Source organism: Podarcis melisellensis, assembly GCF_964234715.1.
Source record: "Podarcis melisellensis genome assembly, chromosome: 1".
Lineage (NCBI taxonomy): Eukaryota > Metazoa > Chordata > Lepidosauria > Squamata > Lacertidae > Podarcis > Podarcis melisellensis.
The window spans coordinates 47,097,360-47,125,240 of NC_138528.1; the positions used below are offsets into that span (position 1 = coordinate 47,097,360).

General features: G+C 41.8%; 1 protein-coding gene across 5 annotated transcripts in view; it reads left to right on the forward strand.

Moving 5' to 3' along the window:
* The window catches only part of ACTN1 (actinin alpha 1), a 93,805-nt gene that overhangs the window by 53,264 nt on the left and 12,660 nt on the right, over positions 1-27,881 (forward strand). For 3 of the 5 annotated variants that reach the window (XM_081926320.1, XM_081926318.1, XM_081926316.1), the window contains exons 4-15: positions 5,082-5,168; positions 6,385-6,472; positions 7,637-7,715; positions 9,762-9,843; positions 11,583-11,668; positions 19,549-19,641; positions 20,724-20,954; positions 22,487-22,634; positions 24,182-24,332; positions 25,125-25,233; positions 26,032-26,172; positions 27,697-27,879. In XM_081926320.1, coding sequence (XP_081782446.1) covers positions 5,082-5,168; positions 6,385-6,472; positions 7,637-7,715; positions 9,762-9,843; positions 11,583-11,668; positions 19,549-19,641; positions 20,724-20,954; positions 22,487-22,634; positions 24,182-24,332; positions 25,125-25,233; positions 26,032-26,172; positions 27,697-27,879 — 1,478 coding nt within the window. Of the gene's footprint in view, positions 1-5,081; positions 5,169-6,384; positions 6,473-7,636; positions 7,716-9,761; positions 9,844-11,582; positions 11,669-13,512; positions 13,599-19,548; positions 19,642-20,723; positions 20,955-22,486; positions 22,635-24,181; positions 24,333-25,124; positions 25,234-26,031; positions 26,173-27,696; positions 27,880-27,881 lie in introns of all 5 variants that reach the window. The other 2 variants (XM_081926319.1, XM_081926317.1) reach the window with 1 other exon arrangement.

Here is a 27,881-nt window from a genome sequence, read left to right on the forward strand (position 1 = left end):
TATTTGATGCAGTGCACTACAGGTAGATCATCTATTTTGAATCCCTTTGTGATTTATGTTGGCTAGAAGCTTGCAGAGCACAGGGTGAGATTGCCTGGAAATTATCCCTGTAAAGCTTCAGAAAGGGTTGTGTTCTCCATGCTCCTTCTGACATTTTCATACACTTCCTGGATAATTATTCTGCCTGATTGTACTTGAGGTTATGGGCTAGGAAGCCAGATAGGGGGACGTGCTTCTGTCCAATTCTAAAGAGAATTTCTTCGCATTATGCCATAATCCACTAATTCACAATCATGGTGAATGACATCTACATTTTGCATCTGGACCTTGGCTTACAGATCATGCAGCTTTTCAAAACTAATACTCCAGTGAAAGCATTAATGATATATCTTATTACAAACTCATTTGCTTATGTAGCCTGAAGTGGCATGGCTCTCATCTCTATGGAATGGTCTAGGGTCTAGGAATGGGGGAATATAACGAGGGTGTGTGTAAGGTTAAGGGGTACTTGAAGGTTAAAATATGTTACCATCCGTCTGTCTCTGGAGACAATGGAGCAGTGCACCTTTGGGGGTGAGGTCAAGCTGTTGGATGGTTGCAGTAGCTGCTGCGACTGTAGAGACCGATGCAGGAGAGACATGTTTTGTTGCAGTTGGGGCAGATAAAGGCATCTGGTTGTGCTGCTCTGGATGCACCATGGTGTTTCTTCTCTCTGAGTATGAGGAGTTCATATGTTAGTCCGTAACTTCAGCATGAGGTATTGCAAGAGTGCGGGCTGTATCCTCGTCAATGTGTTTCATGAATCTGCTTTGTTTCATCTGACTTCTGCCTATAGATGTGAATAACAGAATCAATCCAGTTCAGTGGGCATCTGGGGTTGACTGACAGCTTTCTGGTGCGAGGGCTGCCCAATGAAAAGGCTTATAAAGTTTTCCAGACTATGAATTTTAAAAGGACTCAAATTAAGGCTTTAAATAGCTGTCACTGTTGTAAACTAGAAAGTAAAAATTAATGAGGCAGGCAGAATGTATTTAATGTGGCTCAGGCAGGAAATGCCACATCAGGCAGGTAGTACTTAATGAGAAAATCATCTTGAGTTAGTACCAAGTTCGGGGTTGTTGTTGTTTTAAATCACCCTTAGCCATAATTTTCTTTGGTCCAAAGCTCTCCAGTGTCATTCAGCCTACTGAAAAGTTTCAGCACCAGGCTGCTGTATATCATATAACCCCAAAACAGCAGCATCACAAGTTTGAGAAAGCAGGAATGCAGAATTGATCCAGTAATGGCAACATCAAAATGGCTTTCTGTGTGGTGAACAAGGAAATGGCTATTGAGAATTAGAAATGACTATGAAACTAATTATTTACACAGCCAAGGCCCCTGTGCAAATTGGCTTAAAAGAAGCTCTTTGCTGGTGTAGTTCACAAACTAATTTCTACCAGCCAATGAGCTTTTCATCCTTCCTGAATCCTGATTAGCTGCACACCAAAAGCTCACATTTGATTGCAACATACAGTTAGAGTTAGATGCTACTGGGATAATTATTGAGATAAGCATTTTTATTCTCCCATTCATGCATTTCCAACATATCAAATAGCTATCAGCTTTTCAGACTCCTGAGCCCTGCTTCCATGGTATAACACTGATCTGAAATCCAACTATGTCAGCAAGGAGAAAACTTTTAGCTTGTAATAATCAAACAGTGTTGGTTGATCACAACCTCTTACCAGCATAGAGAGCTATGCAAATATGCAGGGCTGGCTGTTATTGGGCAGAAGACACGTATTGCTTGCAGCATTAAAAACAGGCAGCTGTTTGTTTCTGTCTTCTTCCCACTCATAACTGGTGAAGTGTGGTGGTGACTGACAGGGCTATGGTCTGTTTTACCTCAATTCTATACATCAGCCAAACCTATTAAAATTGAAGCCATAACAAACACATGTTCCAGCTTACATAAGCTTATATATAATGTTTTTAAGCTCTATCTCTCATGTTTCATTTAGTTCTCAGTCTTAGAAGGATGCTCTTTATTTCAGCTGCAGTCCATGAACCGTTTAAAGCAGCCACTGGATAGTTAACATCCCAATGCAGTGGGATGTTACAATGTGCAAGGCAAGGAGTGGGGTAAGACTAGGTACAAAGCCCTTGTGCTTATGGACCCTTTAGTATCCTGTTGGTCCTCCAAATGCTTTTGGACTGCAATAACTCCTATTATAGCCCCACATCAGGGCTGTTGGGGGTTGTGGTTCAAAACATCTGGAAGGCGTCAGGTTAGTGAAGGCTGTGCTCGTGCAGTATTGAGAGTCATCATGTTGCATTGCGGCAACAGCAAACAAGGATGGCACAACAGTGCTGAGATGAGAAAGTCCTTGCACAGGTATTGAGACGAATGAAGGGGGACATGGCAGAGACTAGGCAAGAGAATGGTGGTGCTACCCATAAGAATGCGAAGAAGGAGCTTGTACTAGTTTACATGCTAGTGCAGCAGCCCTATAGGCTGGGTTCCAGGATGTCCTTGTCCCATTGACACCAGTGGAATGAAGCTACCAGTTATTTTGTCTTAATGATCTTGTGGTTTTCGCTGCCCTTAGGTTTTGGAAACCCAGCCAGATGGGCAGGGTATAAATAATAAACATTATTATTATTATTATTATTATTATTATTATTATTATTATTATTATTATTATTATTTATTTCTGGGTGGGAGGTATATGGGTGGGAGGTGGGAGGTGTTTGCCTTCCTTTGGAATTGAAAGTGTGGTTAATACACAGCAGTTTAAATGTGCTAAGGATGTTGAATGAATAATGAACACATATTCAGTTGTGAGCAAAACCCTGCTTTCTTACCCACCATTTAGTCCTCTTGACACCTGTTTTCATAGAATCAAGCTCCTTTCTCCACTTCTGCATGGCTAGTGGTTGGGCTGCCTCTCAAAGTACATTCAAACAGCCAAGAAATCATATAGATCCTAACAGTGAATTTTCAGCTAGTCATTTAAGACTAGAATATAGGAAGGAGACTATTTTACACTCTAGAGGGTTAGGATTACTAGATTGTGAAAGTGATGGCATTTCAGAACCCTGTTCTTTCCAGCCACCAGGTTTAATTCTGAAATATTCAATATTTATTGCTCCTCCAGCTGCTCGCCAAAGACATGAAAATACTGTCTTTATTTGCATAGCCTGTTAGCAGAGAATAGTTGTAATAAAAGCAATGGGATGGAAACAAATTCACTTGAGCAAAGCAATTTTTTGTTTCCTGTGTGTCTGTTCTGTTCTGGTTCTTTAAACAGCTCTCCCTCCTTCACTGAATGTGCATTTCACTAAGAATCTCTGCTTGCTAATAGTGCTGCAAAAAACAGCCTGGGGTTATTAGTGAAGAAGGGATTCTTCAAGTTTATATGGATATTTGTTTCTGAGGCAAGACTAAAATATATTTTCCTGCAAACAGGGCTCTTGAACTTTCTGAAGGATGGGGAATGTGTTTGTTTTAGACCCCACCCCTTCTAATATCACTTAAATTGGAAAGGGGTTGCACTCTAGCAAATGTTTGTTCGGAGAAACAAACTCCTTCCCCTTTCCCCCAACACACTAGACCCTCTTTTCTTAAGGGGTTGCAGTGTGGGTCTATATATACTGCTCTCCCAACAATTTGCATGGTGGTGGGATTCTGATTGGCTGGCTTTGGCAACAGGTACACCAGAAGCATTTAGGGATCATCATCATGAAAAAAAAACCCCGCTGCATTGGCACAGAATTGCTTGCTAAGTTTTATGCTGCTAATGTGGTTTATATCTGCTGCCACTGGTAATTTGAAGACCACAGGTGGTGTCTTGAGCTTATTCAAGGGGGCAGGAACTAGTGGGAATCCCTGAGTAGCAGATTGGGAAAGACAGTGCACACAACCTTCTCTGGCCTCCACTTCTCCCAATATCCTCAGAATGCTTTCCACAAGCAATAATGAGCTCATTAATAGTATCTGCTGAACTGCTTATTAAGTGCAGTTTTGTAGAGAGGCTTGGGATGGCATCAATTAGCAAGCAGAAAGTACAAATATATATACATATATTTAATGATGCTAATCCACATTTCAAGAATAATGACCATAGAAGGTCTTTCTAGCAGTTAATGCTCTGAGAACAGGAAACAGTCATGAAGGCTGTCCCAAAGAGGGAGAAAATTCAAATGGACAAAGGAACCACATTGCAACAGAACTAGTAATATACAGCTGAGCCTTTTGATGTTTTCCTTCCCAACTTAATGATTGCAGATCTTGATCTCAATGAGGATATTTGCTATTGTTTGTAACTCAGTGCAACAGCATTATCTATTTGCGGTTTAATTTGCATCATGTACCTGGCACTTGTTCTCTTGTGAATGTGAAGGCAATTTTTGAATGGCTGTTGCCCAGCTACGCTTGCCCAAAATAATCATTGTGTTTGATTGTTATCCTCAACCAATAGTAATCTCAATTCTCCCAGTGCCAATCCAAATAGCAACCAAAATAATCTTGCCTAAAAGCACAAGGAAGTTATAAGCAGACCCTGGGGAACCCTGAGGTTTTCAGAAGTTTATATGGAGTGGATCGGCTGGATCTCTATAAATAGAAGAACTCCACCTGCAGCATTTTGTTGCAGGTTCCACCTGGATATACTGATAGCCATCTCAATGTGCCTAGCGCTGGTCCTCATGTAACTAAAACAGCACCAGCCACACATAAGAGAGAGTTATCAGCAGACTTGGGGAAATCCCAAGAACTGGAAAAATACACCCCCCACACACACAAAATCTGTTAGGGAAAAAACCTTTCAAGAGGTTGGGGCAAGCTCCCAAAACAATCTAATGGGAAGTGGGCATGGATTTTCTTTTTTTGGTGTGTAAGGGGATAGAGACTTATTGGGAAGTGGGATTATAATGGAATCCCAGAGAAGGAGCAGTCCACTCTGCAACATTTTGTTTGCAAGCCCCACTTGTTTTCCTAATTGTGAAACAAGCTCACTAGTGACTCTTGTCTACCAAAGTTCCAACGATGTTTTGAGCACCAGTAGCAGCTGCTGAGAGGGTATTTTTCTCTTTTGCAGAAATTGTTGATGGGAATGCGAAAATGACCCTTGGAATGATCTGGACCATCATCCTCCGCTTCGCTATTCAGGATATCTCAGTGGAAGGTACATCCCAACGGGCCACCATCTCTCACAGAAGCACTTGTGGAATATTTTGTGTGCTATGTATTTCCAAAATAGATAGCATACGCAGCTCCTGTACAGATTGTCATAGCTGCCTATCGTCTACGGGAAGGGAAATATTGCCCCCAGAGCATGATCCAGGAAATAGCAGGTGGTACTTCTGCTTGCTTGTTGGTGTTACTACGATGCCGACCATATTTACAGTGACAAAATCCAGGGCTCAGACACCTCCATTTTATTGAATTCAATTCACTGCAAACCATTTCCCTGATCTGGAAGGCCATATTGACTGGTGTCCTGAAGGCAGAAATGTGAGGTCATGAATTGAGCTCAAGGGGTTCCTGAGAACAAGTGAGATAATTATGTTCCTGCTAGCCTACAATGCAAAACCTCTCCTTTTCTTTTGCATGGATACATCCCTCCCTCACACACAATGCAGAATGAGATGGGCAAAATTACTTACTTTGTGGAAGGAGCTATTTTGACTGATTAAACTACTAGGGAAAAAACACCCTCTGGGCTAGATTTGAAAAGCAATAGTTCTAGCATAGGGATATTAGGGAACTGTTTACCCTTTTCCAAGTGTAATGTTTGTGCTAAATAACATGTTTTGCCAGCACATCACTTAAGTCCTTTGTGGACTTTCTGTGCAGCCTGCTTAGCTCACTTGGTTAGAGCACAGTGCTGAAGATGCCAAGGTTGCAGGTTCGATCCCTGTATGGGGCAGCTGCATATTCCTGCATTGCAGGGGGTTGGACTAGATGATCCTCAGGGTCCCTTCCAACTCTACAGTTCTATGATTTGGAGCCTATGTAATCCTAAATATTGTTGGGGTTTTTTTAACTCTGTACAGCACTTGATCATTAACAGCTGGAAGAAAAGGTCGGTCCCCCCACCTTTTGAGTTGCACAGCCTGCACTACAGTGTAAATCAGGCATAGGCAAGCTCTGGCCCTCCAGATGTTTGGGACTACAATTCCCACCATCCCAAGCTAACAGCGGTCAGGGATGATGGGAATTGTAGTCCCAAACATCTGGAGGGCTGGAGTTTGCCTATGCCTGGTGTAAATGGAAAGAGTTGCTCAAATCCTCCTCAGTGGCTTCTGACGTATTAATGGTCAGGATGAAGAGGCAGCTTTAAAACCCTAGTGAAAGAGCCTCACAGAGGTTGGCTAATACTTGTATCTTTTGTTCCCTAGAGACATCTGCTAAAGAAGGGCTTTTGTTGTGGTGTCAGAGAAAGACAGCTCCATACAAAAATGTGAACATCCAAAACTTCCATATTAGGTAATGTAAAGGTGCTGGGGAGCAGCCTGTGACTTGTAGTCTTTGCATGGCCTAGAGAATTTGGATGCTGCCTGGTCCTTACCTCAACTGTTTTAGCAGCAATGTTAAGACCATTTGCAGTGGACTTGCCATCACAGTCCATTAAAGGCTGTGTGTGTGTAGCAATTGTACTCTGAAAGCTGCCCTATCAGCTCAGGGGAAAGGGCTGAGGCCACGAAAGGCTTCTTCCCACACTATACTCGGCACACAATAATGCCTTTATTATCCTCATATCTTATGTAAATTAAAGTGCTTGTGCTGTTTACTTTTGTACTTCCAAGTTTGTGGATACATAGCCCAGTTCAAACATTACTGCATTCCTGGCTTCTTAAACCATAGTTTAACAAGCCAGGAATGAGTGTTGCCCCCCCCCCCCATGAACCTCCCCTGCATATCACCTCATTCCTATAATTGATGCACCAAACATCGATGTCTGTAACAAGGAATGGTGGCTTAATGCTGATTTACTAACCAGGATTTTAGACTATGTTCAGATGAGGAACCACCATTTAAGCTAACTGTAGTTTCAGCTAAACGATGGTTTTAGCAAGCTGGGGATGCATTGTGGCTGTATAAATATGTAATGGCATGTAATCCTGTTCTTGAGAGCCAGTGTGGTGTAGTGGTTAAGAGTGGTAGACTCGTAATCTGGGGAACCGGGTTCGCGTCTCCGCTCCTCCACATGCAGCTGCTGGGTGACCTTGGGCCAGTCACACTTCTCTGAAGTCTCTCAGCCTCACTCACCTCACAGAGTGTTTGTTGTGGGGGAGGAAGGGAAAGGAGAATGTTAGCCGCTTTGAGACTCCTCAGGGTAGTGATAAAGCAGGATATCAAATCCAAACTCTTCTTGTACACATAATCTCCTTTGGCCTGTCATTAGCCAATTTATTGAGCCAATCCAATAGCAATCAGTAAAAGAATATATATTATTTATTTTTATTATTCACTTGGCACTAGAAACCTCAGAACTTTTTTTTACATACTGAAAAGTTTTGTAGTTGGCGTTGTGGAAAGGCTTCAACTGAAGCAGAGGTGAAACTTACTCGTGCTCGGATTCTTACTGAATATAGGACAAAAAACGAACCCCATTCCTGTATAGTTAATGGTGTCCTATCTCTCTCACAGCTGGAAGGATGGCCTTGGTTTCTGTGCCTTGATTCACAGACATCGTCCAGAACTCATTGACTATGGAAAACTAAGAAAGGTACCTGCTTATGTTTTGGGATGTTCCAAGTTCAGATGTCATGGGAGGATGGAAACCTGTGCTGGCAACTTGGATAACTAACTTGCCCATAAGATGAGAGAAAGGAGGTCTCTGAAGAGCTCAGATGTTTTGGTTTACTTGATTTCTGTCTGTTAGTTCCTGGTGGAGATTTAGACTAGCAGCAGGTAAGGAAGTCTTTGGACTTTAGAAACACAACTCAGGTAATTCCCAAAGTTAGACTGGCACATTCAGCCAAGACACATTAGAGACTAATCTTTTCTTAGGCTGACTGAGGTTATCATCCAGGTGAAAATTGGGCTTGACATCCTTGGAGAAAGCATGTGGGTGACCAAGCCCAGAAATGTGTTTTGGGAAGCTGTAGTGGAAAGCATGGCTCCAATTCCATAGTGGAATGCATAGTTAGCGGAGTCATCTGCTGCTTGTACAAAACTGCATGGTTGTCCACATTAACTTCTTCTTTAAGCTACAATTGTAAGCCCCTTGGGTTTATAACTTTCAGAAACACTGTTGTAAGCTGCTCTGAGCCGTGCAATAAGGTAGGGCATAGCTCAGATAAATACCCCTTTGCTTACCCAGCTTAAATCATGATAGGCAGAGGTAACAGGAAAACTAAATTCTGCTGCTGGGCAGATCTGGGAATGTGGTTGCCCAAAGGCATCATATATTCCTTCCCACTGTCTTGTAGAAGCTGTTAAGTTGCTATAGTCCCATGATAAACCATGAATCTGATCTCCTTGTTCATTAAGGAAACTGGATAAAAGTGTAACATTTTTTCTCTAGTAACCTAAGAAGCATGTCATCTTGGTCAGTAAAAATAGCATCTTTTTTGTGACTGACACCTCCAGCCCTGATTATTTTAACAGTAACCAAAACCATATATTTTACTAGGTGAGGTTCCTTGCATCCCTGACAGACATAGCTAACAGTGGTTGCTCGTTCCTCCTACCCTGGTTCAACAGTTTTGCTGATTCGTTGTTGATAGAAAGGTGGTGATTGGTGGCATTATAATTATTGCCATGGCAACATCATATGAAGTTGCTAGGAGGGGAAGATGTCTGTGCGAGTCAGCATTTTTACGCTGAGGTAGGCGAGATGCAGTAAGAGACTCTAGCATTCATTTCTTATGTCAGCAAAATCAGCATGCTTGTGATAATATTGTTAGCAACCAAAAGTGAAATGATCCTTATAGTAACTACCTCAACAAGTATACTTGTCTCAGACAGAGAATCCCAAGCTGTCCTCCCTTTTGGTGCAATTATTTGAACCCTTAACTTGGTGTAGGCCTCATTTAGATCAGTTCTACAGGCTGCAAGTCATGAAAAAATTGTTTTTGTATCCTCAAATTTTAACAAAACAAAGGTAGTTATTTCAACCAATATATCTAACAATTTTGGATAGGAGAAGACAGAACAAAGGAAAACTGAGGTGGGCCTCATCTTCTCTAACCTGTTTAACATTCAGCGCAAGAGAACCCACTGAAACAAAAACCCTATATAGTATAGTGGAGATTCTATATGTGTAGAGGGCGGCTTCTCAAACTGCCCCTTACCAAGACAGGGCATTAAAAAGATTTGCACCTTCTCTAGTTGCAACTTACACAAATCAGGGACAAACGTCTTAAGCTGACAGCTCTCCTGCTCAGTACAGGTCCAGGAAGTAAGCAGACTAGTGGAAAGGGGAGATGACGGAATCTGTGATGTACTTTCAAAGTCCTTAAAGAAGATGTTACAGAGAGGCCTTTTGGAAAATGCACATAGCCCTCATAGTTGCCCTTTACTGCATTTGTGGTGGTGGGAAGTGGAGGTCCTGTCAACACTCCACCTCCTAGTTCACTAGTAGAAACAATCTGACCTGGGGATGTTAAGTGCATATTTTTGTGGTATGTGCAACTCATATTAATGTTGTAATTATCAGTCTAGAATGTGACTCTAATGATCTCACTTATCAATGCCCTAGTATGGTATATAAATTGTTTTTTTCTGCCATGTTTTTACATATTGCTAACTTGAATTATTTATTTCCTAGGATGATCCTCTCACTAACCTGAACACAGCTTTTGATGTGGCTGAAAGGTACCTAGATATCCCCAAGATGTTGGATGCAGAAGGTAAAGTAGAATCAAATTTTGATTTATTTTCCTCTTCCCCCGCACATACCCAAGAAGTTCCACAAACCTTCTACCTCTACTTAACTAGTTCTTCCAAAAGTTCCCCATACTTCTTATCAGGTACCTAGACTAGAATAACTGCAGATTTTTTCCCCCTATTGGCTGGATCCTATCCTGATAACATTTGAATAACAGCACAAGAAGTGTGGATAATGGAAGGTTCTATGTCAGGGCCCCTAGGGAGCAGCAGCATGGATAAAGGAACCTTCTAACATGATCTGCCACATAATTCTGACATTAGATCTGACCTTGATGAAGTAGTCTCCATGCATCACCAGAAATGTCTAAGCCAGGCCTAAGATGAATGACAGCATGGTTGCATTTATACTTTCTCCCAAATTTCCCTAGTATTCTCTGTACTTCCCAAAACTGCTCCGTAGCTTGTTATTGTGGAGCTCATTTGTAAATTCAGTAGTAACAGGACACCTGTTTCTGACTGGGCTGGGACTCCACCATGAACAAACAAGCTGAATTCTCAACAAACAGCAAATGACATGGTATCTCCACAGTACATAAGGAGAGGTGGAAACAAAGGCAGATCATCCTGCATTGTCTCTCACATATTAGTTACATTTCTCTGGGCATTTTATTTCCTGAGCCACCACACTTGTTAATCAAGGGATCTAGCATGTGACCATTATAACATTCAGTCCTCAGCAGCTAGATTCCTGGAAACATGTGTTAAATTTCCCCTTTTGCCATGTTGTTGCTTTTGCATTTTGAAAATCTACACTGGCTCTGAAATCCACATTTTTCAAGTTGCCTTTGTTGCTCTGTTCCCTTTCGTGGCATTTTCTTTTCCCCCCCTTAAAATTTAGGAGAACATTTTGTACTGGCCATGCTCTGTCCATTCCTCATTACCTCTATCAGGGAGCTTTTGTGAACTAAAGAGGACAGTGTATTCGACTAGATTTTTTTTAATTTTTAACAATCATCTTTATCAGGACTTCTTTCATATGCATAGAGTGGTGTTAGATGCAGTGTTAGATGAGACCTAATTCATCCCAGCAGGTAGCCTCAGATGGAGTCCCAAAGTTGCTGGCTCTGAATTTTACAAAGGGCATTTCTTATCCTTTGCCACCAAACTGAACTATCACAGGTTACTGAGACAAATGTAGGTCCCATGAAAGCTCACAGAAGAAGCAGATGGTTAGGTGCATGGCAATAGGTTTCTCTTTTTGTGCTATGGCAACTATTGTTCTCCATCACCATTATCATCCTCAAAGCAGCAAGGCAACACTATGAAAACATTACATGGCCTGAGCTTGAGAGGTGATAAGCACCTGCTTTCCTTAGATGTTTGGAAAACTCAGACTAACAGCCTATTGAGAATGGTGCAGAAGGTGGCCATTTGCTTTCATTCACTGAAACAGCAGCTTAAGATCATCTTTCATCTTCTCAATTTAGCACACACAATTCTTCTGTGTCCTACTGGGCACTTGCATCAACAATATGTATTTTTTGTGGTAAGGAGAAGAGGACATGGACAATTGCCCTAACCAAGGGGGGAAATCGTCTTCCAAGAAAGTATCTAAAAGACCTATATGTAGAGAATGTGTAGGTTCTAATAGTCACTCCCACCCCTCACCTGGTGTCCCCATAACCTTTTGGTGATCCATCTCGCTTTGCTCACGTCCCATGAGTTGATATGCTCTTTAACTTCAGGTTTTCTTTGACAGACATTGTTGGAACAGCCCGTCCTGACGAGAAGGCCATCATGACCTATGTTTCTAGCTTCTACCACGCCTTCTCAGGAGCCCAGAAGGTATCGCAGGATTCCAAGCTCCCTCCACACAGAGCACCTGGTCCTCTTGCTAATGTCCAAACCTTTTTTTCTTTCTCTCTCTCTCCTATCTAGCTACGGGCATCTTTATTATTATTTTTGGCAGAGTTGGCTTGTTGGCTCCAAATGGCTTTCTGTGTGTGCATCATTTTGGGGGTGCAGATGGGGTCAAACACAATCCCACAGTCAGTGATGTAGTGCAGATCTGTACTTTGGTGCAAGTCTGCGGGTCACTCTCATGGCATTGGGAGCTCTGCTTTTATCCACAGGACACAAATATCTGTCTCTCGAGGTGAATCTCAGGGGGGGAAAGTATTTTGCATAGTAATTTGTCATGCATAGTGATCCAGCATCATAACATTCTGCATGCCAGCTGATCCATGCTGAATTGCTTTGCTGATCAGCATCAGTGCTGTGCAATTGAGCCTCCTTATTTTGCAAAAGAGCATAATTTTAAGAAATAAGACCTGGATGCCACAGAATAGAAAATGTGCATTCTGTTTGCCAAATTCTCTGAAAACATTACTGACAGGATGTCCCAAACAGGAAGTTTCCACAGAACATTGCAGTTTGATGAATCAACTGTTCTTTGTTATCTGAGAACTCATCGTAGAGCAAATGGGTTCTGCAGTGCAAGTCTCTGCTTGTTCACTCAGAAGTTAAGTCACACTCAGTTCAGGAAGGTGTTCTCCTAAGTAAGTGTGTAAGTAGGCTGAAGCTTGAAAGTGGATCCAGAAGTCATGTCATTTCCCTCAAAAGTAGACTAAATGCTAACCTTTCACCAGCTACAGCTTAAGACAGTGGTGGATAGAAGTTGTGGAGCACCTACTTTTTTCTGGGATACTTGCAGAAAATGCTGAACCTGATGGTTCTAGTTAGGGTATTCCTCATGTTCTTAAGCAATTGTGCACTATCATATTATGCCTTAATTTTTAAGAGATCCTGAGCATGCACTCTTGCTTGATGGGCCAGAAGGGTTCTGATAGAAAGTAGACCATGCAATACTGAAGCCTTGCCTAAATGGACAGATATGCATGTCTGTGTCTTCTAAAGTGAAACAGGGAGCAGTATGATAATACTTCAGATGTAAACTGCATTTCTAGAACTCCTAGTGACATGCCATTGGCATTCTGTCATTTTACTTCAATTGCACGATGCAGTTACCTTAAAATCAACTGTACCAGGCAAGGGGTTCCTCCACATCTTTTTCCAATGCACACAGCTGAAGTTAAAAAAAATCCATCCATTTTTAATCTGCAGTTTTATAGATGGAATATCTGGTAGCTGTGCCCACAGCACAACGGGAAGAGCTGTATGCTCAGAAAATGCACATGGGACAGCCCTAGTAAGATGTCAAGCACTGGCACTGCAAGAACAGATCTTCTCTGCTTTGCATCTGGGTTTTGTTATGCCTTTTAACTTCTATATAGTGTCTTCATCAAATTTAGCTACTTTATTCTTGTATGTAGAATGGGCACATGGCACTGGCTGTTTACTCCCCCAGATAAAGCTAGATTTGCCCATCTGCAAGTGGGTTGAGGCTACTGACTGTGGAGTTGTGTCAAAGCAATGTGGACTAGGCTGGTTGCTTGGAAACCACAGCTGAAAATGGGAGGTGGGAACAAGTGCCACAGGAGTCCACAAAGCCAACCCTGCCGGTCACGTTCTGATCCGAATTCCCAGCTCTCCGCATGGAAATCTGTTTGGCCTGTCCTGCAATGCATGATGGGAAGTTTTCCCCTCTCTTACCACCCATGACTGTTTTATTTTATTCTGTGTGCTGCTTCTTACTTTATCCTTTCAACCTCTTCTCCTTCTTTGCACAGATATTATAGGCACGCTAAGGCCGGATGAGAAGGCCATTATGACCTATGTTTCATGTTACTACCACGCCTTCTCAGGTGCGCAGAAGGTGAGACTTTACTCCTAACAAACCCCCTCCTCTTCCTTCTGTTTCCCGCCCACCAAATTTAGAGGAAGATACCCTAAACCGTTAAGAGGTATGGAATCCAGTGCTGACTGTCCTATTGAGCTATCTAATATTGTCACAACTTCCTTAGCATCTTGGGTGATTTAAAAAACACTCTCTAACTTTGTTGAGAACTCAGTGGATTTTTTCTTCAATGTAGTGGGTCTCTCTGCTTTTTCCCAGACAATATTTCTGGCCTAGTACACCCAAGTTGCAGCCTACTGGTTCAAATTAATATTGTAGAACATATTCAATACTTTGCTGACAGATCAGATGGCTGCCTATTGGAAAGTGCATTGCTGGTTTCAGCTGGGTGCTGGTTTCCTTAGAGCGCTCTGTTCTCAGTCATTTTTGGTGGCTGATACAACACTGGTCCACCATTGGCAATGCTAAGCCTGTTGGGAGTGTTTTAAAGACCCAGCTCTAGAGTTGCTTTTAGCTATCAGTAATAATTACTATAGGGCTAAACAACTGAGGTCAAAACTCCAAATGATGCTCAGTTGCAGAAGTTCTCTGATATTTTCCACCGTACTAATCTTTTGCTCCAGACTGTAATTTCTGCAGCTGGATTTAGTTAAGAACATGTTCAAAAAAAGCTATGCATGATTGAGCATCATGCATAGATTGCTCCCCATTCATGCAACCTAAAACCAATTGTTCAGCAGGGTTTATTTTATAAGCAAGAGGTCTCCGTTATTATTGGCAGTATACCAACAGTGGTCGTTAATTTCCGAGCAGCTACTTTTCCAAGTGAAGTCAGAAAATTGCCATTCAGCCTTTATGTGGCCATAAAAACAAAATCCCTCTGCTGCTGCTGCTGCTGCTTTACCATCAGTGGAATCTGGTCATGTCTATGTGGATGTATATAAATGGCCACTTCTGCTTTGACAGGTGTTCTCCCAATGGGAGACCTCAGAAGCTCTTGTTCTGTAGAAGCCAAGCTCATGGAATTCCTCCTCAGTTTACTTATTGTTTCATGGCCAAACTCTAGTGACTTGTGTAAGTTGGGATGGCTGTTCTCTTACATCTTTTTCACACAGCCAGCCTTTGATGCCACAACTGATTACCACAGTCTCTGCATACACCTTTTAACTTTTTCTCTGCCCCATGTTGCTTCTCTTTGCTCCCATCCATCTGTGTCCTTCCTCTGCCAGTAGTTCTGCTGCTTTCCCTCCTTGTACCATTTACGGTGTCCCCTTACCCTTACGGCTTTTTTATCTATGTAATCATCTCTCCCTTGACATTTTGTACTTGTCTGCAAAATATTTGGCTTCTGTTGGTTCTGTATCACTGCTTAGATGCATTTTGTGGAAAAGCTTTGATTCAAACACACGTCTGTCATTAGCGTTGGCACTGACATTGTGCCTCTATACCTGAGTAAAAGATGCCAAGGGGAAAACAGACCTTAGTCCAGGCTCCTTGGGCACACATTGGGCAATTAAACTCTGATAAGGATAGCTGGTAATGTAACAAGACTCTCCTTTACTAAACCAGATAACCATTCCACAAAGTTTTCTTTCTTGGACCCTATTCTCCATTCTGCAGTCACATTGCATTCATAACTTTTTCCTATCCCATATTTGTTGGTAGATTCACAGGGGTTCTCAGGCACAGGTGTAACTCTAAGCTGAACTGAAATATTGCAAACTAAGTTGAAAATGTTCGTTCTGGGGCCTAATTCATATGTTAGCTGCTGAAAAACTGACTTCACTGTGGCCTGCTCCCTTGGGCCTAACTCTCCATACTGAATGAGATGCAACATAGTGTGAAAGGATATCCACCATTGCTATGGGGCTTCTCTTTCCTCTCTTCTCCACAAGCAAATTTCTGTTGCTTAAGCAGGCAGACAACATCGGATGTCACCAATATTTACAAGCATCTTCTCTGAAAGTAGTTTTTAAAATATGTAGTGACAGCAGACCTTCTAAATATGTATTTTTTAAAGAATACATTTAATTCACTAATTACCCTTTCAGCACAAGCTTATAGAAAATCTGGGACATGAGTGTTTCTGCAGGGAGCGTTCAAACTTTGCTCAAAGGCCACGTTTCCAGGTTTTTTTACCCTGAAATTGTGTAACACTACTCTGGATTTAATATATATCTAGCAGACAGCATAGACTATGGATCTCAGTGCTGTGGTGTTCTGGAATGGGGCACAAGAGCTTTGTTCAGTGGTGGGGCCTAGTGCCTGATGCCTTGAAACGGCTGATAAGATACAAATGAGAACATCAGTTGCACAACATCTGGATAGTTGTCGGAAGATCAATATATAATCTCAGGTTTAGCAGAATCCAAAGTTTTATAATATATATTTTTTAAATTGAATACACTGACAGCTAGCTAGCCAGCCAGCCCAGCAATGAATTCATTACCTGGAGGAAAGAGTTAGGGTCCCTTTCCCTTTATAGCAGTCCAAATCTGGGGCTATTGTAGAGTGATTCGCAAGCATGCATTTCGGCCTTGCCCAGGAGCACAGAGTGTCTTTTCAAGCTCTGCCCTCTTACTTGACAAGGTGACTTACTGTGATGTCGCTCCATTTCTCATTCAGATTTCTCATTACTGCTACCAGCCCTGAAGGGGAGGTCACATGATCAACTTTCTGCTCCTTTCATTCTCTTATACTGAGTCTTTAAAGGTACAGGGGCCCCAGCCTGCCATGACTTGTATGTGACTGGCTGCTTTTCCTTCATATGATTTTGTGTGTGTGCGTGTGTGTCTATGTATTTCTACACATATACTTACTTTGGTCCATTTGCTTTCTTCCCCCCGCCCTAACTGCTTCCAACTTTAATAACACTAAACTGCATGAGTGTTTTTATTACTAGATGGTTTTAAATAATGTGTTTTTAATACACTGTCGAAGGAGATTCCTGGAAATAATTATAGGCAAGTATTTTGATTAAGCTTCCGTTTGATAGGTAGCATTTCAGGATTCCATCATTAATCTGTGATGAAAAGACAAATGTCCACATTGTTTTATATACCTATTATATTAAGCCTTACACTCATTCATTTAGACACCAGGGGAGATAGGGAGCCATATCTATGTTGTTCTTTCTTAATGTTGAGACAAAGAGGCGAGGCATTATTGGCACTATCTAGCCTTACCTGTTCTGTGGGTAGCATCTGTGATTAACAGTCTAGTCACCTATAGGAAAATACTGTGGGCATGTATTTGCTTAAGATACATTTTGGACCCATTAATGAAAGTATACCCCTTTTCTTACTGGACAGTGGAACAAGTTACCCAAATAAGTTATAAGTCTCTGAACTTGCAAGTTTTTAGGGAAAATAGCAAGATTCTTAGTAGAGTGAATTTACCAGTACTTTAATATCAATACTTTAGGGATGTCAGATAGTGGCGGCATAATACAACCTTTTCCCTCTGCAGTTCACATGTATAATATAATACATTTAATTACAGCACCAGAAGAGAACAATTTATATTGAGAATGTTCAAGTGCTGCCAACTTGAAGTGGCTAAAAGAGGCCTGTTCAGTTTGAAAGCTTGCATAGTCCTCTCAGTGGTGGATAAAAGCAGGTTGTTTCTGCTCCAGAATTCTGTGCAAGTCCAAAATCTTAGGATTTCTAGAGACCAGCGAATGGTGCTTCATTGCCCTTCCCAGTTCTGTGATTTGTCAATACAAAAAATATGGAAAATGAGAAAGTAAAGTTAATGCACATTCAGTTAATTTTCATAATGTTTTAGAATTCAGCTTACCTTGGCATAAAAATTGATTATTATTACTTTAAACACCACACATCCCTAAACAAACAAAAAAAAAGAAAGGTAAATGTTGTCATTTTGGTTTATCTTCTCTGGAGCCAAAAGCTTAGTGTTGAATGTGAGTATCAGCATTGTAGGAAACTGCTTCGGTGTCCTCTCAGTTTTGATATGGAAGTTCCCTGTCTTCCGATGGGATAGCCTGGTAGGAGTTTTTTAAAGCTATTTACTTATTTATTATAAATATTTTTATTCTGCTTCATCCCTAAATCTGCCCAAGATAGCTATATCAAGATGCTCAGAATGCTCAATTGTCTGCCAAAGTAAAGGAATTCTTAGACTGGTTTTGAAATATACTAAGACTTTCACTACAAGAACTCAGCAAGGAAGCTGCTGGAAAACAATGTCTCCATGCTGTAGATGTCCTGCGTTGGCAGGTAGATGATTTCATCCATTTTGGGGGATTGTGATGAGGCACGTAGAACGAGATGGCTTCTCAGATATGTTGGGCCAGAGCAGCCTTCTCTAACCAGCTGCTCTCAAAATGCTTTAGACTACAGCTCCCATAAGCCCAGAGCCAGCATTGTCCAGGGGCGAGGAACTTCAGGCCTGGGGGTGAAATGCAGGATTCTCCTGAAGGCACACGCCCCTCCTCAAGCACAGCCTCTTTCCCAAGGCCAGACCACTTCTCTGGCCTTGCTTCACGTCCTCCTTGAGAGTTTTTGCTTGACTGGGAAATGGTGTTGGATTCTGATAATGACTTGTTGGCGTGGCTGGAAGACAGAGAAGAGGGTGTTAAGTGGATGTAGAAACTAAGCCTACTGTACAAAGGTAAAATTGTTCTACCTAATTTTGACTGTCCCTGCCCACTGCTGGCATGTTGTCTCCAGAAGGAAACACAGCCCTTGGGATGAAAACGGTTTGCCTCCCCTGTTTTTGTCTAAATCAAACTGGAGGACACCAGTTTGGAGAAGGCTGCACTAGAGGGTTGGTTTTGTTTTTGTTTTTGCTAGTTCCAGTGAAGTCTAAAAGGAAAATAGAAAAAGGGTTTCAAACCTTTAACAAGTAATGGCTCAGCTTTTTAAAAAAATGAAATTATGTTACCACCCTCTGAAGATCTGAAAAATAATTCAGTGGATATATATTGTTGCATTGGTGTCCCAGTTCAAGTGAAAGATACAAGGGACAGTTTTGTAGCCTCTTAGGACTGGTGAAAGTACAGCTTTTGTACTTCAGGCTTTATTTCTCTTCCTGCTTCCCCTAGTCCGCTCTTTCATTTAGGCCCTCTGCCCTCATGTAACTTTGAGGCTGAATTGGCAGGCTGGGATGAGTCTGTAGACTACTCAAACCCAATACTACCTTTGGCGTTAATTTCTAAAAATTAAGTTATTCTATTTTTAAAAATCAGTTCATTCTATTTTTAAAAATCTAGTGCAGTGTATGTAATAATGAGAACTCTTGTAAGATTAAGGGAAGTTCATGTTTCTTCCAAAACCTAAGAGTGTGAGACGATCACAGCAGAGCTACAGTTTCATATGAGAGCACTTTGATAGCTTTGAAGATTTGGATATGTATGGAATAGATGTCAAGAGTAGACCTGTGGCTTCACACTTTCTTCAGGGGCAAGTTAGTTTTCGTGAGAAGTGATTCCTTGTACCACCTCAAAACAGAGGTGGAAGAATAACTACAACCAAAATAGAAAACATTGATCGTTTGAGGTGGAAGAATGTTATTCTACAAGCAAAATGGAAACCATTGATCCATTGAGACAAATGGGGTTAGATTTTTACCTCATTTAGTTTTATAGGATGGTCTTGGAGAAGGTTTGGATAGGCACTTACTTGTTCCAAGAATAATTTTCCACTTTATGCATTCTATCTCATACCAGACACTGATGTGCATAGATATAGATGTGCACCTAAATGGATATGGGCAAGTGTAGAGGGTAAAAAACCTCTTAGGCATTGCAAGTGTACATTCACATCAAAACTCCCAGAAGAGAAGTAATAGCAAGAGCACTTCAAAATCTTCATAATGTGGAGATAAATTTGGACCAGTAACATTCTCTTAGACACAGAGTGGACTGTGCCTTTCCTAAAAGCATCAAGAAGCTGAAGGAAACATCTTTGTTAACAATGTATTTTTCTTTCTTTCCAAATTTCGGTAGGCGGAAACAGCAGCCAATCGTATCTGCAAGGTGCTGGCAGTTAATCAAGAGAATGAACAGTTAATGGAAGACTATGAGAAGTTGGCCAGTGATGTAGGTATTCCTGATTTCAATTTCTTGACAGAGCTATGTGGAAATGGAAAGATAGATATTCCATAGAACATCCTTCTGCAACCTGGTTCTCAAATGCTTTGGATTATAAACTCCCATCAACCCCAGTCAGGGATGATGGGCACTATGGTCTGAAATATATGGAGGGCACCAGATTGGGGATGACTGCTATGGGACCTATATATTTCTCAGTTTTGGATCCCAGATATCAAAGCAACATATATTTTTAAGTATGCAGTTGCAGGAGTCTTTAGTCATGTTAAATTCATTCTGGTGTGACCTTCAGGTTCATGTAAGTAATGTTCCTTTAGTGATCTGTTTATTTATTTGTTATTTTTTAAAAAACAAACAAACCCAAATAGCATTGTATAATACTGGGGCTAAGAAACTAAACACTAATAGGGGAAAGAAACTGATGACTTAGGCTATAGGAAAGAGTGCATTAAGTGATAGTTAGAAGTTGCTCCTGACATGTGAGTGGAATAGTGGCCTGCAGGTGGTGGCAGCAGGCATGGACAAAACAAAAATGTTAAATTAACTCCAATGCTACTACAGAAATTGTCAAAGGACACCTATAATCACCCCAATTGTAGTAGTAGTAATATCACCACAAAATGAACTTAACTCAAAAGCCACAAGGGCTAGGAATATATGCAGGCCTGGGAAGGCTATCCTCAGAATTGGTCCCTCACCAAAAATCAGCAGAAATAAACTCAGAAGCATGATGTGGAAATACTAATTAGCCCTGCTGAAAATGAAAAGCTGGCTTGCGTGCTTATCTTACTTGAGGTTTCATGTCCTTAAATATGCTTGTTAGTGTAAAGTCTAGAGATGCAAAGTGTGAAAACACACACAAACATACAAGTCTGTTAAACTAGATTTCTGCCAGTTGCTGAACCTTGCTGGCAACTAAAATTACAATCATGAAAGGCAAGATGATTGTAGGACTAAAACCACCAATAACAAAAAATCAAACCCTTGACCCTGTTAAATGTCAGCAATGATGGGTTTCTAATCTTAGCACAGTTCCCGCTTTCTTGTTTGACTTGCTTCCTTTTTTTCAGTTGCTGGAGTGGATCCGCCGCACCATACCTTGGCTGGAGAATCGGGCTCCAGAGAACACCATGCAGGCCATGCAGCAGAAACTGGAGGATTTCCGAGATTACCGCCGCCTTCACAAGCCTCCCAAAGTCCAAGAGAAGTGCCAACTGGAAATCAACTTCAATACGTTGCAGACTAAGCTGCGGCTTAGCAACAGGCCAGCCTTCATGCCTTCTGAAGGGAAAATGGTATCGGTGAGTGTGTTTGGCCGAGGTCTGAGCAAAATGCAAGTTTTCTAGGTACATGCTCTATGGCTGCTGACACTTTCAAGTGGCCCATGTATCCCATTCTGGTATTCAGTGGACTTTCTCATCGCAGCCTGTGGTCCACAGAGATAACCATTCATGAATGGTATAGCTCTTGCAAGTTGACAGCATGTTCTTGTCATCCAACAGCTATAGAACATGGATGCAAAACGATTATTATGGATGTCCCAGGTTGCTGTTGCTCAGGATCCACTCACCCCTGCATCAACACAGAAATCTTGGGACATCAAGGACCCTGAAGGCAGTGGAAATCCTTCCACTTGATCATCTCAGGAAGGGGCCACTCCTTGCATTGACATGTTTTGATAGAGGCAGAAGAGCCCCAGTAGGCTGTGCTTTCTTTCTGCTGTTCCTGATCATGTTTCCTTGCTGATATTCTCAGATCCCAAAACTTCTTCAACTCCATACATCTTTCACCACTGGTCCCAGAGGCAGTAGGAAGTACACTACTTTGGCAGGATTGCACATCTTCATATCATATTGCACATCTTCGTATCAGAGAGCTGGCTTTTTAGCTGGGGACAGGGAGGTAGCAACTAGAAAACAGACCTCTTGCATCATCATCATCATTTTTTATTTGTATGCCACCTTTCCACAGTTAAAAAACAATGCTCAAGACAGCTTACAGCATAATAAGATTTACATAATTACAAAAGTCATAAACAATAAATAAAGCACATCAAAAAAATATACAGCCAAATGGGAAACAATTTCCACATAAATCTAAAACTAAGAATACAACATTAATTTCAGTTTAAAATGACATAGGTAAAAAAGAACAGCAATTTAAACAAAAACAAAACAAAACGGAGCCCTCTCTGCCCAGCAGCGGCATCAGCAGCAGTCCTTTACAGAGCGCACCAGGCCCCGCCCTAGGCCAGGTGGTGAGTAGCAGGACTGGGGCCCTCAGGCGCTGAGCAGGGGAGCATTGCTGCCATTGGTAGGTGGCAGATCAGTGCAGCAGCAACTGTCCAGGTCAACTGCTCTCCCCAGATGTTGCTTAGGTAGCTTAAGCCTTGCATCTAGTTCCTACTGTCCCTGGTTCTGGTGCTGTCTGCCTATCAGTTTGCCATACTCTGCAGCCCATCCATGCCCAGGACTGCTGGTGCTCCAGAGCGTTAGCCCTCCTCAATGGATTAGCAGCAGGCTTCTGCAGACACTTGTTTTCTAAATTGCTTGTGGACCTTCCAGTGGTTTGCATGCTTTTTCTGTTAAAATGCCATTGTGCTCTAGTGTAATGATGCTGGCAAGCAGATGCCATTCTGTCAAATAATTTTATTTGCCCACTTGGAACTTCCTTTTCACGTCTCTTGCTGGTGTGACGCTGACCTTCAGTTAGCACAGGCCGTTCACAAGCCAGCTTGGGGAAACTATCTGAGGACATTTCAGAATATTTCCATTCTTCTGAACTTGCTCATCCTTCCTTGTCTGTGTTTGTGCTTCTGCTTTGATCGCTACAGGATATAAATAATGCATGGGGGAGCCTAGAACAGGCCGAGAAGGGCTACGAGGAGTGGCTTTTGAATGAAATCCGAAGATTGGAACGGCTGGATCACCTGGCTGAGAAGTTCCGGCAAAAAGCTTGCATTCATGAATCCTGGACAGACGGTAAAACAGATCCTAAATGTGTCCTATTGCCAGGGCTTTGTGTGCACTGTGTAGCAATAAATCCATGCATCATTATTATTACGAATTATGATGATGAGCTGTGCCAAGGTAGCCTAAATTCTCATCTTTATTAGTAAATTAGCATGCTCTTCATGCTTGATTTTTGGGGTAGGTAGAAGGGAGAATTGATGATGAATAGATCTCTGGGCAGCTCTGAATTTTAGTTGTTTCTCAATAGCAATGAATAAAGCTTAGAAGAGAAACCAGAAATGCTTGTGTGTGCGAGAGAGGTAGAACCTGCAAGCTGGAAATCTGCCTACCCCTGCTTTAGTTAACACCAAAGAGCAATACTTCTCACCAGAAGCAGCTTGCTGAGTGGGGGCACAGCCACTATGTAAGCTTCCCTGCAGGAGAATCATTATCGCTTACCAGGAGGAGGGACAGGGAAAGGACTGAGGCAGCCAGAAGTAGGTGTGGTGCAGATGCATCAGCAGCGCTAACCTGGTGTTTCTGTCAGTGAGTTTGCACTGCATCAACCTTCCTGCCACCTTGGCCCTCTCCTTCCTGGTAGACAATAGCAACCCATCTGCCAGGAAGCTAGTACATTACCTCTGACCCACCTGGCAAACCACTTCTCCTCCCCACGTGGGTTACTGATATTGGGACTCCTGGAGATCTTGTTTGGCTGATCTCTAGGCTTCTAAGACCCACTTGGCGTTTCAAGCCTGTCTTTCTAGTCATTAAGGAATTGTTTTAATTTTAAAGAATCAAAGCTAAGATTTTCAGAGAGCTGTATTTTGTGTCCACTAGCACATACAGTGTTTCTGTTCTGTGCATGTGTTAAATTGTAGAGTGCAATCAATGCCCAAATGCCTAAAACAGCACCCAATTGCAGACAGATTTTTTTAAAAAATGAACATCCTTGCAAAAATATGGAAGCTTACAATTCTCAGATAATTTATGCAGTCCCAAAATTGCCTGTTCTTAATCCAAGGCTTTCCCCATGGGTCAAAATAAAGGCAGCCTGCAACAAATCTCTGTTAATGGTAAAATTTATTCACGTTAACTTAAGGATTGGGCTTGATTAAATTGTTATTAATTATTAGTATTTTCTATTTATTAAATTTCCTTGGGAGAGCATTGCAAAAGTGGGGAGCTACCACAAAAAATGTCCGTTCTCATGTTGCCACCCTCTAGACCTCTCATGGAGGAGGAACACAAAGATTACATGCATTGACTAATATAAATGATGTAGATGATTTTATTGAAATATGGCATTCTTTTATAAAATACTTTGCCGAGAACCCTGAAGAATGGTAATTACCAAAATCACAGATTGGATTTGGGCAAATTTAACTAGATTAATCCTTCCTCAAGTGAGGAGGGGGGCAAGTTAGAACCCCCCCCTTTTGTAATTGTTAAATATTGGAAGTTAATGAAACTATTTTAGAAGGAAGGAAGGATACGCTACTCTATCAAAACTTCCTCGAAACTCCTTACCTGTTGGTCTTTTGCTCATTTTTCCTGTGTTTTGGCACCCCCTTCAGGTAAAGAGGCAATGTTGCAGCAGAAGGATTATGAAACTGCCACCCTCTCAGAGATCAAAGCCCTGTTAAAGAAACACGAGGCATTTGAAAGTGATCTTGCTGCTCATCAGGACCGTGTGGAACAGATTGCTGCTATTGCACAAGAACTCAAGTACGGCTTTTGCCTAGCAAATGGGCTTCACCTTTTGACACATAACCAAACAGTGGCCTTTTCAACAGTCAGCAAGCCTGGGATACCCCTTGAGCTCAAAGGCAAATCTAGTTCTTTTTAGACACAAGGACTATAGGGAAGCGCTCTTATTTGAAAGAAAACATTGACAAGGATTAAAGCACAAAAAGAGGGGTGTAGGCTTGGTGAGGGGAGAAAGGGACCTCTTCACTATGACACCTAACAAAATGCAATAGGGGTTTAAACAACTGATGTGCGTAGATTTCATTGATCCATATTTGAATACCTGCATCTATATGTTCATTTTGCCTGCAAGCTCAAGGCTTACCTGAGCCCGTAAGAGTTGTCATCCATGTGCAGAGGCTATATGCCTCTGAAAACGAGTTGCTAGGTCAAGGTAGGACGGGGGGAACAAGTGTGGGAGACATAGCTGTCAACCTTCCCTTTTTTGTGGGAAATTCCCTTATTCCAGCGCCGTTTCCCGCTGCTATCCCGGATTGTTAGATATTCCATAGACTGTCCCCGGGACAGGTGAGGCTGCTGATCCCTTATTTTCAAATCTGAAAGTTGACAGCTATGGTGGGAGACCACCTTTAGAATCAGGATACTGAACTAGATGGACCTTTGATCTGATCCAGCCAGGGCTCTATTCTTCATCTTTTAACAGCATTAGCGGGTTATTCAGTTTCAACATGTTTGTTTTTTAAAAAATGAATAGATTCCAACTTTTACCAATGTGTTTGGTAAACCGCTTTTTCAACTTTTTTTTGCTAGTGAGCTGGATTATTACGATTCCCCAAGTGTCAATGCCAGGTGCCAGAAAATATGTGACCAGTGGGATAACCTTGGGGCCCTGACCCAGAAACGACGAGAAGCCCTGGAGGTAAAAGGTTCTTCATATGTTTCATATACAGCTAGTTTCTCCCTCTGTGTCGTTTGAGGGCAGAGTGGGGTGGCAGTTTCACACAGTGAAGCCGACATCGTGGTCTGCTCCTCATACCAGTTCTGGGTGATATATTGATATATCGCCCAGGCCTACTCCCAATACCAACCTGCCAAGGTTTTGACATTAGCAGAGGGGGTCCCTCTTGTTGTTCCCATGGTGAGTGTTGCTTTCTGCATGAGGATGCAAGATACGGCCTTCTTGGTAGTTGTGCCAGGCTTACGATGGATCTGCTTTGTTTTATGCCTGGCACCACTACCAAGAAGGCCTAGTTTTAGATTTTATGATGTTTTACAGTGGTTTATTCATTGCTTTTAAATGCTGTATCATAAATCAAATGATATTTTTTCATTGATTTTCCTGTTTTTTTGATGGTTGGGAACAGCTTTGCGATCAATTCTTTGATTTATTTATTTTTAAAAGCTTGGGGAAAAAATCTGTAACTTGAAACTGCTTCCTAATTGTGGTTCTGTGGACTGTGGGAAGAGGGAAGGTGTACTGTTTTAAATGTCAATAATGTTAAGTCCTTTGCTTGGATTGCTTTGAGAAGAAGGGTGGCATATAAATTAAATAAATATAAACGTAAATCACAGCTTCTTTTTTTAAAAAAGAAAACTAGGAGAAAGGACTGCGAGGAGTAACAAAAGAGGAAATGCCATGTTTGGTGGGTCATTAGGACAGGGGGAGTGTGGGGAAAATTCAGAGTACCTAACTTCTTTATCTGGGTGAATTTCCTAGAGAACAGAAAAATTGCTGGAGACAATTGACCAGCTGTATCTAGAATATGCCAAACGAGCTGCCCCTTTCAATAACTGGATGGAGGGGGCCATGGAAGATCTTCAGGACACCTTCATAGTCCATACCATTGAGGAGATCCAGGTATGTACCCTCTCTCACTGGATAAGCCATATTCATCTTTGGCTCTTGTTCGTAGGGTGCAAAATATCAGCTGATACTAATGTTTCCTGTCAAAGCTTAGCAATGGAAATAAATTACCTTCTCTCAACAGCTCAGGCAGGTAACAGCAACTGCCTGTAAACTGGTGGGAAAGATTGGATGGTTCCCTCTGCCTGTTAGATATACAAACTGAAGCAAATGAAGTGAGGAGAAGAGAAAATGAAACACAAAAATCAAAAGTAACAAAGAGTCTTACGGCATTTTAAAGACTAACAAATGTATTATGGCAATAAGCTTTCAAGGACCATAATATATGTGTTAGTTTTTAAGGTGCCACATGATTCTTTGATATTTTTGCTGCAATAGCACAACTGCGCCTCAGGAAATTGTTACCAAAATAAAAAATAAAAAATTTCCCATACATTCCCATTTCCCAGGCCTATATCTATTATGTGTCTTGTTCCGAAAATAAACACTTTGTTCTCACCTAACCCTTTTGATTCAGTGATCAGGGCTACATTAATTCCAGGTCTCAACAACTTAATCTGTTTTCTTCAGCATGGCAAAAAAAACCTGGCATATGTTTAGTAATGTGCAGCAAAAAGTGCCTCCTGAACACATAAAAAGTGCTTTTCTCTCCTCTGGTTAGTCATAGCCATTCCCTACGCTAAGGATTGAGGAACTGTCCTGTCGTCCTTCAACAATTTTAATAAATAATAAAATAAAAGTAATAAAATAACAGGCTTTGAAGATCAGCTGATATACTGCAGGAGTGGGGAGCCTTTGCTCTCCAGCTGTTGTGAGACTCCAGCTCCCATCAGCCCCAGCCAACATGGCCAGTGGTCAGGCTTGATGGGAGTTGTAGTCCAACAACATCTTGAGAGCCAGAGTTTGCCATCCCTTTGGGCTTATGCATCTTTCTCTTTAGAAAACAAGTATTCGGAACAGTTAAGTAAGTAATGCCTGCAGTAACTAAGCCAGCAGTCTCACACCAACATATGGAACAGGAAGCCATGTTGAAATCAGCAGGGCTTGCTTCTGAATAGACAGGTATAGATTTGGGCTCTGACTCAGTTTTCCTTTACCTTCCCCTATGCTAAACCATCTACTACCAAAGGGGAGCTTTCGCCATCGCTGCCTGTAACCCAGAAATGCCAGAGCCCAACCCCTAACTGATGTAAGAAAATGGCCTCCAAGAATACTAAAAAGGAAATGTGCTTTTGGCGCTCTTGACTTAAAATCTTTCCAGCACGTCCTTCAGTGGTTGTGCAGTAGGAAGTTTTAATTGCTGCACAATTTAATTTTCCACTGTTCCAGTGCAGTTCCCTGCCTTTATAATTCTCATTTGTAGGAAAGGGAATCTTTCCCTGACACTGTTTAAATTATTCCAATGTCCTGTTGCACACACAGATTCATCCATCCTGTGCTGGTGTTTTATAACGCAGCATGATGGAGAATGGGCTTGTTCTTTTTAAAAATTGTTTTTGTGTCTTCTGTTTCCTTCAGGGATTGACCACAGCCCATGAACAGTTCAAAGCTACCTTGCCAGATGCAGACAAGGAGCGACAGGCCATTCTAGGAATCCACAATGAAGTGTCAAAAATCGTTCAGACCTACCATGTCAACATGGCAGGAACCAACCCCTACACCACCATCACCCCACAGGAAATCAATGGCAAATGGGACCACGT